Below are 10,438 nucleotides of genomic sequence, written 5' to 3'. Positions count from 1 at the left end.
AAACACAACATGTGGAAACCAGTTACCGTAATTTTCGGACTATAGCCGTGCCTTTTTCCCCATTTTTCGACACTGCGGCTTATATAACGGTGCGGCTAATCTATGGATTTTACAGGCTAACGGCCACTACCTTGAACTCTATGGGCTCTATGGCCGGTCCGCGCCCCCCACCTTTAAGCGGCGGGTTCCAGCAGGAAAAGCTGGAGGCCGGAAAAGAGTGAGACAGGGAGCGCGCAAAAGTAAAAGTGGAAACGAGAGTGGTACGAGAGACAGAACGAGAGCAAGACAGACAGACATTACGAGAGCGAGACAGTTTGTCCCCGTACCACTGGTTGAAAACCACTGCTGTAGATCACTGCCGGTACGTGCGCTGGGAGCGCACCGTTTAAGTTTGAAAGTTGAAAAGTTTGTGTGTCTGAAACGCTATGTGATACAGTACAGTTTACCACAGCACATGTTCTGTAGCTACTATTGCACTAAATGCTAACACTTGAATACGTTATGCAAATATGCAACTTGTTTGTTGAAATGTTAATAAATGGGAGCTTCCTCAAACAGCCATCTCTTTCCCGACAATCCCCTCTGTGCACGAACCCTTACATATGGTAATTAAACATTAAAACACCTGCGGCTTATAGTCCAGCTTATATATGTACACATCATTCAATTTAGCTGCTGAGATTATATTCAGGTGCGCCTTATAGTCCGGAAATTACGGTACATGTTTCCAGTTTGTTGAGCTGTTTTTCTAATCAAATGAAATCTCAAGAATGTCCATAAGCTCTGCTTTCATCACAATAAGTATATCAGCGTTTTCGCCAGGGGGGCGTCTTGCCGTCATCTGACGCCCTTATTCAGCTCGGAACGCCCTGAACTCGAGGGCGTCCAAAAAGAAAATGAGAGAGAAGATCGGGTTTTTATTGCTTGAAATGACGAAAAGGAAAAAGGACAAGGACATCCCTCTGTTGGAGGGGCAAAGGAGTCTGGTGGGATTCTTTTCGCCGCCAGCAAAGCATGTTCCTGTGACGGAAAGTGTACTGCCGGCGAGTAAACTGTGGTAACATGAAAGCCGTTTAGGAGCCGGAATCCCCATCACTAATACGTAAAGAGATAGTATCTATAAGGGACGGCTCAATTCAAAATTCAAGTCACGTGACGTCACACCCCAGCCCCCCCCTCCTCCCAGCCCTGGTCTGGCGGAAACACTGAAGTAGATCATCTCTTGTGTATCAATGGAGACATCATGAGTGTACCTGGCTTCTCGTCGTCTGAAATCACCTCGGCCTCAGAGAGCTTATCGGCCTCCGGAGGTTCTGAGGGAGCCTCTCGTTTCAGATTTTTGAAGGTCTGGATGAGCTGCTCCGCCCCCTGCAGGGTGGTGGGCAGGAACACAGGCACAGGGACCTGGAGAACACAGGGCATCACAACTTGAATTAATGAATGGCTTACTTTGCTTGGGTGACACTAACCTAATGTTTGCGTTTCCTTTTCGACCTTACAACAGACACTTAAGCCTTAAGCCTTGTATTATAACTTAAACCGATATATTCCTGCGCTTTAACTTTATCAGCATATTGAAGTATGAATGCTTGTTGTTTGTATGGTGTCTTCTCCTGAATGTTGTACGTCTGTTTTTTGTATTTTTGATGGCACCTTAAAAAAAGGAGTAGCTCTACTCATCTCATTGTACCTGTATAGAGACAATAAAGGATTCTATTCTATTCTAACGTTTATTATAGATTTTTTCTATTGTATGTTAAAGTCTTGTTGCCGTTTAGATTGAATAATCAGTGCGTGTGTCATGTCTTACCGGTACAGGCAGAGTGAATGGAGTGGGGGTGAACTGGGAATACATGTTCATGGGTACGGGGATGAAGACAGGCACAGGTATCGGTACAGGAATATACTCCCTCTTCACACCATCGTCTACATCTGTGGACACACATATGCCGATAACATTATATATGCAAATCCATATGTGTTTACTGATGCGTCAACAAGTTGTGATTATGTAGGTAAAGCTGCATGAACTGAAGAAATGCCCCAATTCTACATCATATCATTTCCCTTATGCAAACTAACATTATCTCACCAATATTCTATTCTACCCAAAAGAAAAATACTACTTCAGTTTTTGCACACTTGTGAGTAAGCTGGTTGTTTACCTGTCTGTAAGAGTTTGCTCTGCATGTGAGGCTTGCAGTAGGTAGCCTTGGTGAGCGTGAGCGGCTTGCAGAGCACCGCCTTGTTCTTCACGTCTCTCATCAAACCTCCACCAGCGTACGCCAGAGTTCCCTGATTCACCATCTGCAACATGCCAGGGACAAGAGTACAAACATTCAAATGAAAAGGTTCAATTTCAAACAGAAATGTGGTTTCAACCTTTAGTGAAACCATAAAATGATGTTTTTCTAAAAGGACAGAAAGTACACACAAGTCTTGTAAAGCAGAAAATATACTCAGCTAACCAAATAGATCCAGAGTGGACACACAACATCTCTAGAACCGGTTTGTTTACATGTTGGCAGACGAATGCACAACAAATAATTCAGACAAAGCAACAAGTGATGTCTCAGAAACTCAAATAAAAACTTTTACAAATAAAAACATTTGCAAATTCTCACTTACCCCAAGTTTGACCCCTTGCGCTTCATACCATGTAGAGAGGAAAATAAAAAACATTAATGTCTCATGGAGAAATCTGATTGACATATAAATAGTCAAATAAAGCAGGCAGACAAGATATTTGTTTTGGTGTAAATATGCTTTCGATAAAGTGAATTCTTTCCCTCGTACATTTTCTGTTACATGGAAAAGAAAACTGCACCTTTAACAATAAAATAAATATCTATCCTGCACATAGCACTTACATCTTTTGGCTAATTAAAAGCTAATGCACTTGCAGGATGCTAACTGTTTGGAGTGTGTTTCATGGTTGGTTGCACTTACTGTAAGTGTCTTTTGATAAAAGCATCAGCTCAATCAAATTCAACGTAATGAAAACCTGCTTGATACGGTGAAATGGAAACACACGTGCACAAACACAAACACTTTTTACGCTGCTACGGACAGTCTTGCACTAATGTACATTTCTCAAAGGTATTGAAGTGGCTAGACCCTTTTCTATATGTGTGGTGCTTTTATGTATGTCTTAATGTGTGCATATGTATACATGTGTCTGTTGATTATGTATATATAGGATATACATATTTTTGTATTCTGGATTGTGGGAAACGGTATTTCGATCTCTCCGTCTGAACACACAAACTGAACGATTGACAATAAAGTTGACTTTGAATCAGTTCTTACCCACGGTGCAGTTCTCGGGGCCTTTCTGTGTGACCATGATGGGGTCGTTCTGCTGCAGGTAGAACTTCAGCAGACAGTCCTGATCGCAGAACTGCTTCATCTCCTCCCTCCACATCACGGACTCCGTCAGGCTCCCCTGAACCTTACAGCAGTCACACCTCGCCGCCTGGTGGAGACAAGAGGAACTTCAGGACACAAAAACATATTCCTGCAGGGGTATCGTTACAGCCAGTCTTTAGATTTTATCAAAAAAAGCAGAATATTGTCACTTAATGGTGACCTCTGTAGTCAAGACTATGAAAGACTACATTTCCCACGGCGCCTTAAGAGACAGAGATGGGCAACCTGTGTGGAAGACGCCATCAAGACACAGTTTTTAACCAGTAAGTTATATTAGCCTCCTATCCGGAGATATGGCCGCATTCTACAATAAACTTCCGTTGGGTCGCTTAAAAACAAATATCGCAAATCGAATCGCAATATTTTTCAGAAAAATCTCAATTATTTCCCCAAATCGTGCAGCCCTACTTGATGGAAACTAAGTAAGGAAGCTGTGACAGATATATTTGTGTGTTCATTTATTAAAGGCTTCAGTGAGTATGATACCTTGTGGTACCAGTCGTGGAACTTCTTGGCGCAGGCCTCGCTGCAGAAGTCTCGCGTCATGCCTCCGAGCTGCCGGGTCAAACCTCTCTTACACAGCTGGCTGCAGTGGTTACAGCTCACACACTTCAGACCCAGGCGCTTGATGAAGTCCTGCTTAAATAACAGCTTACAGCCTGGGGGGGGGGAAAGGAAGAGAAGAGGAGGAAAGAGAAAGACAAAGAAAATGGTCAATGAAAAGGAAATCCATCTCGACTAGAGGCAGCTAAATCCTGGATATTAAACAACAGATACAAACATTTTTAAACATTGCCTAACAACCACTACAAAAGTATTGAACACGCACACAAAGACACAAACAGGCAAACCAATCGTCACGCTGCATATTTAGTTGTTTTATATAACTTTTACACAGATTTAATTGTACTATAAAAGTAATGTGGTTGCACGTGTATTAATAAATCCCTAAGAGGTGGGAAACCTCCTGTCTGCCATCAGGATTAACATACGGTACGTTGAGGAGAAATACCAAGCACTTATACATTTTAACTGGTCAAAGATAAGCACAGTTCATAGTTTAGTTCTTTATAGTTTGCACATTTGGATATGGCCTTTTTCGTGAGAGATATTGTGAATATGGGAGATCAAGTGATTTAATGTGACACTTTTTGCTTTCTCCATTGCATGAGATCAGTCTCTGACTACTTCAACATGACTCAGATTAACGAAGTGTCCTCCAGAGGAGAGCAGATTGATACCTTCGCTGCAGAAGGGTCTCTTGACTCCGGAGAACTTGACCATCTCGTGCAGCGTCTTCTCCTCCTGGCAGTACTCGCAGAACGTCACGATGCAGTGCAGCTTCTTGTAGTCCTCGCAGCACGTCTTACTGCAGAACTGGTACGCCTTTTCCTGAACAAACACACATTTGGATATATGTATTGAACCTCTTGTGTCGAAAACATTCAATTACATATATGCTCATTGTGCATGATTTTTTAATTTTTTATAATCGGCTTTGACACAAAGGTTTTCTTAAAGGTAGGGTAGGTAATTTCGGAGAAACCAGCTCGGGCCAATGAGGGCACGAGATAAGCTTGTGCACGGATGGAAGGCTGACAGGCAGGTAGGCCATCCAGTTATTTTAGCCGGGCCGGCTCAGATGATTGGTCGTGCTTTTTACAGCGCCAAGGCTTCCACAGATGACATGTTTTTTATGGATTTTCTGTCAAAGCACTTCAGATATTCATTGCTATCGGGATGTTAAGAGCATTCCATGGAATATAACAAAAAGTGTTTCTCTAGCCGGTTTCTCAAACTTATCTATTATTTATATTTGTTTACCCCACCTTTAACTCGTCACTTTATTCCTGAGCCGAGCTGGACTTAAGTTGCAACTTTAACTACTTGATTATCCGTCAATTATTTTCTTAACTTAACTGATTAATCGTTAGGTCTATAAAATCTATTTGTTCCAGTGAATTTGTATTATTTTAAAACATTTATGCAAATCTAAAATGTCAGTGCCAAAAATGACAACTTTCCAGGAGTCCAAGTTGACACCAATGCATTGATTTATAAAAGACCAAAATCAAAACATTTGTACTGGAATTTATGATCACAGGGGAATAAAAAAATCATCACATTTGAGAAGCTAGAACCAGTAATTATAGTTTTCCTTAAGTATTTTTTTTTTTTTTAAGTATTGCATTGACTGGTTGCAGACACACGTTTCAGCATCTTTAAACTTTAGCAGTGTAAAACAGTAAAGTGCACCTATCACGCTATTTTTAGGCAATAGCATAGATCTCAGATATATAAATACATGTCTATGAAGTGTTTTGCTCAAAATACCAAACAGATCACCCATTCTAGCCATGCCTCATATCCCTCTATTTCACTTCCTGTTTCAAAAGTGCTGATTTGTGTATAAAGCTTTAAAAAATAAAGAAAAAAGTAGGGGTCTGAGCTCATGCGGGACCCGGCAGCTACTGTCTAAACTAAATATTGCCGTGATGAAACGCCATATCATGGATTATCAAGGATTATCTCTGAAACAGTATGGAGCTCAAAGGCTTTCTCTCTTGCCGGTTATACCACAAGGTGAGTTCCTTTTTACTTCCTGCTTCTTCACACACATGCTCTCCAGTAGAGGTTAGCTCTGAGTGTTAGCGATGCTAATGTAAATACCGACCATATTACGTCCTAAACAGTCGGGCATTGTTTCTGATAGCAACGTTTCTGATAGGGCCGTGGGTCCACATTTCAGATATTACGTCATATCGGACGCAAATCTGGATCAGCTCCGTTGTTCCCCCGTTTTTAGAGATTTGGGTACGGAGGAAAAGAGAGAGGGTGTTATTTTCTGACGCTGCGTGAGTTCCCCGACACACCAGGGGGACATATTTATGTATAAAAGACATCAAAAAGTGCATTTTGCATGATAGGTCCCCTTTAAGTACACTGGTCATATTGTATTTGTGCTAGTTGCCTTGTCACTTTGCGTTAAATGGTTCTTGTATAGTCACATTTTTCTTTTTTTGTAACCTTACTATTCATCTGTACACATTTTTGTTCTTCTGCTGCTGTCACACTTCAAATTCCCCTCACTCAGTGAAAGTGAAAAAAGGGACAGTTCGTTGATGATACCTGAATACAAATTACAAATCTCTCCCTCCTGATGGTCTCACCTCCCACTCCAGGACCTCCGGCCTCAGGCTGAACGCTCCTCGACAGTAGTTACACTTCAGCTGCACGCTGTTGTTTCTGGTGGAGAGCGCCGCCTGTCCGTTGGTGGCCGTTTGAAGAGTGGTGTTCTGGAAAAATAAATAAAACAGAGAAAATTAACAACTGTTCATGTGCAACAACCTCCAACGTGTGTAATGGCCAACGCAATAGTAGTTGTACTTACAGAGGTCATTAACTAATCTAATTCATACATTGACTTGCAAATATTTCTAAACGCACTAACTTGTCTTTGTATGTGGGTGTTATGATAAGAAGTGTGTGGTAAACAGGGATAGAGTCATAGTACAACATTCTTGTTAAAGTGTAAATGTAGCAATGTTTTGCTTAACAAGCTAATTAGGTCATGGAGTCCACTGAGGGAACCTGAGCTGTTACATATTTTTGGAGCTGCTGTTCATAAGAATAATGATAATGATGTATCTGGGTTTCATTTTCACAACTTTTATTTCTTATCAAGTATAGTTTATGTCCGCATTATTGTGTAAAGAAATTGGGACACAAGTTAAAACCAAGTATCAATAAGTTGTTATTAATCTAATTGTTTCAACATGTTTTGCATAACATTAGTATGTATGCATATTTTCAGCAACTCTGGAACTCTCTCCCTTCACAAGTCACGTCAAGCAGTTTGTAATGTCAGAGGGCTCTCACCTGGAACTTGGTGACGCACTGCGAGCTGCAGAAGTTCAGGATGTTTCCCTCCGACAGCGTGGCCTGGTACTGCGGTAAAGAGTTCCTCTTACAGAAGTGACACGTAGGCTCTGAGGCTGCGCGCACACACACACACACACACACACACACACGATTTAGTTTTAAAGGTCCTTTTACAGAAGATCAAATTCCTGGTAATACATTTGATGTTTTCTGGTTAACAGCAGCTTTTCTATTCTCCTCTGTCGACCGAATTATCAATCATCTGAACATGAAAATATACAAATAAACGTTCAGACGCGCAGCTTTCACCACAAAACCTCGAGTCGTTAAATCTGCTGAATAATTTAACGGATTTGTTGAAATCAGCAGAACTTCATCTGAAGGTCCTTTTCCGGTAAAAAGAAAATTGAGCATTGTAAAACTTAGAAAGTGAAAAGAATATTTTGGATGTACCTTAGAAAAAATAATAGTACTATCCCTGAAAATATGTGGTTCAGAAAATCTGTTTCTGTGTTAGGAAGGGTGATGCATACCATTTAATTATCATTTTTCATAAACAAAATGTTGGTCTATGCTGTCAATTATAGTTTTTAGAAATAGAGACAACCGGTATCGGCAGGATAGACTTTAAAAATAATGTGCATCAGCTGAGAAGATATGTGAAACTCTACTTGTATCATCATTCACTTTTAAGCATGTATTGCCCTATTTTTTCATATTCAAATATTTCCTTTCTCTGGATTCCCCTTTAAAGCCTAAAGATATTCATCCTTTGAGCATCAATTTGAATTTAAAGGACAACTTGCGGACCACTTGGCTTTTTATTTCTCAGTATTGGCTTGTGTCACAGCAACTAAAAATGTTTTTGCTGTTGTGTGTGACTCACCGATGAAGGAGGTGGAGGCCATCTTGCTCTTGTTCATGCAGTTGACGGAGCAGTAGGAGCCCATGGTGCCGGACGCCCCCAGGCTGTGCAGCACCTCGCCCGTCTTGATCAGAGTTTTACACGTCAGGCAGCTCGCCAGCTTACTGTTGGCCTGTGACAGAGAGGGAGACATGACGTCAGAACAACAAGCAACTTGATTATATTAAAAGGTCACCTATTATGCTAAAATAAAAGGAACAAAGATTCTCTCTCTTTTTGTCCCGTCCCATTTACATAAAAACCTGTCTGAAAATGAGCTGATCAGACTTTGGCCACTTTGTGATGTCATAACGATGTTTTGGCTTGTGTAACCATTAGCCAATCAGCAACCAAGGTAACCCCCCCCCCACACCTTATCACCTGAATCTCCTCCTAGAGCACCATTGAGTTCTTATTTTCATCTGAAGTAACATAGGAGTGCACATTTAGCATATCTGTAGGGGAATTGTGTGTAGATATGTCTCTGATAGGCACAGGATGTCCGCATTTGTTTAATCTACAATATGTTGCAACTGTTAATTTTTTAGGAATAGCACTCTGGATATTAAGCCGGCAGAGACTCCAACGGAATACAATTGGAACATTGAAGATTTGCAAGAAGTAATTTAAATTGGTTTTAAATACTGTATGTAGATACATTATTATTATTTTTTTAATGTAAAAAATGATATAACTTTAGCTGCCACAAGTTCATTGGCTGTATTTATATAGCGCTTTATCCGACCGTATTACCCACAGCCACCGTCAGCTACAAGTGAAAGTTGGATAATAGTACAAACTGAATGAAATGAAACTACTGACTCAGAAAAGACATACATTTTAAAGAGCAAAATCGATGGGATACTGGTCATACCAGACTGAGTAAGGCTGTAACCACTGAATTTATTGAATCAACCAACACTTCATTTTATGGTGTTATTATTATTATTTTATTATTAACTTTTCATTCATGAGAAAAGTTTTTTTTTTTTTTATTGTTAATTATAGACTGTGAACAATGGGTTGGATTTTTTCACATTATATTCAGTGTGAATGGTATTGGTGTGTTAGTGGTACTACTTTGAACCCAAACTACGGAAATCCATATTTATACGGAAATATTTATACACCAATATACAAAGTTTATTTAAAACAATCCAACTTTTTAATTGTAAAATGTCTCATCTCAACAGAACAACATCATCAGAAAACATTTACTTATAATATACTTTGAAATCTGTGGCATTACAAAATGCTATCCTGTTTCACTGGGTTAAAACATACTGACTATAGTGACCTCTGTTGCCCGCTGCCCATCTCTGCTGCATGCTAGATGTTCCAGGCTCTTAGCTGCTACATGTATCACACCCAACTGTCAGCGACAGAGTTGCATTGTGGGTTGAATGGTTTCGCAGCCCCCTTTTTTCTTCAGAAATATTAAATAATAGTTTGTATACAGTATACACACCACAGGAAGTGCAGCCAGGCATTAGAATGCAAACAAGTTGCAGTGTTTTTCAACTCCCATGGTCTCTGGCAGTCATTGGACAAAAATATGTCAGGCTACATAGATGTTGTTTTGGCATTTGAGCAGTGGCGAACCGTCAGGGCCTTCAAGGTATTCAGAGAATACCCTCGAACACTCAGATAAAACAAACAAAAAATCGATTTAATTATATAAATAAAATGAAATAAAATGTATGTAAAATGAATAAATGAGAATCGTATCTGTGTTGTTGATCTGTAATATTACAGTGCTACGTTGCTTTGTTTGTCCTTCTCGGACCATGCACTACGCATTCAGTGGTTTTGTCTTAGAAAAGAAAGCAACAAATCAGATCTTGTTCTGGTTCTCTGGGTAGAATATCCTTCAACCAAGGTATTCTACATCCTTGATACAGTAGAACGCCCTGGCCGTTGCAATGAATGAGAGCGTACGTTTGGACTGACAGTTTGATCAACCAATCATATATTGATTTGTAGCCAATGGGCATATTCTTTCAGTTTCCCTCGGTTCCAGGGTACTCTAGAAGGCCCCGCTAGTTAACTGGCTCGAGATAGATGAATAGATGAATGTGACGAAGCAATTCATGCCGTTTTATTGTTTTTAACGTTGAAATAACAAGTGCAACAGATGAAGATGAAGTTGTTGCGGAATTGTTGTGAGTACCCTTTTCAAGACGACAATTCAGTGAAAAGACGGACATTATAATACCGCGGGGG

General features: G+C 40.3%; 1 protein-coding gene across 1 annotated transcript; it reads right to left on the bottom strand.

Moving 5' to 3' along the window:
- Nucleotides 1-1,215: 1,215 nt before the first annotated feature.
- LOC104953463 (zinc finger MYM-type protein 2-like) lies at nt 1,216-8,369 on the bottom strand. Its single transcript, XM_010780418.1, has 10 exons — nt 8,198-8,369; nt 7,309-7,424; nt 6,600-6,725; nt 4,671-4,821; nt 3,916-4,088; nt 3,310-3,475; nt 2,629-2,648; nt 2,166-2,307; nt 1,811-1,932; nt 1,216-1,404 (listed from the first exon to the last, which is right to left on the bottom strand). Exons 1-10 carry the CDS (start codon nt 8,367-8,369, stop codon nt 1,216-1,218), a joined length of 1,377 nt encoding a protein of 458 aa, XP_010778720.1.
- Nucleotides 8,370-10,438: the final 2,069 nt, after the last annotated feature.

The sequence above is a fragment of the Notothenia coriiceps genome, unplaced genomic scaffold (assembly GCF_000735185.1).
Source record: "Notothenia coriiceps isolate Sejong01 unplaced genomic scaffold, NC01 NC01_scaffold00000470, whole genome shotgun sequence".
In the NCBI taxonomy this organism is placed as follows: Eukaryota; Metazoa; Chordata; class Actinopteri; order Perciformes; family Nototheniidae; genus Notothenia; species Notothenia coriiceps.
Note: the sequence above shows the minus strand (reverse complement) of the source record. Positions and strands in the feature narration are given on the sequence as shown.

Excerpts from the sequence above, each read along its gene's own strand:
- LOC104953463 (XM_010780418.1), bottom strand. The coding sequence starts at position 8,369 with ATGTCTCCCTCTCTGTCACAGGCCAACAGTAAGCTGGCGAGCTGCCTG. Across the intron at positions 2,649-3,309 it reads CCCCGAGAACTGCACCGTGG|CGCAAGGGGTCAAACTTGGG; the intron begins GTAAGAACTGAT and ends CATGGTATGAAG. Across the intron at positions 2,308-2,628 it reads CGCAAGGGGTCAAACTTGGG|ATGGTGAATCAGGGAACTCT; the intron begins GTAAGTGAGAAT and ends GGCATGTTGCAG.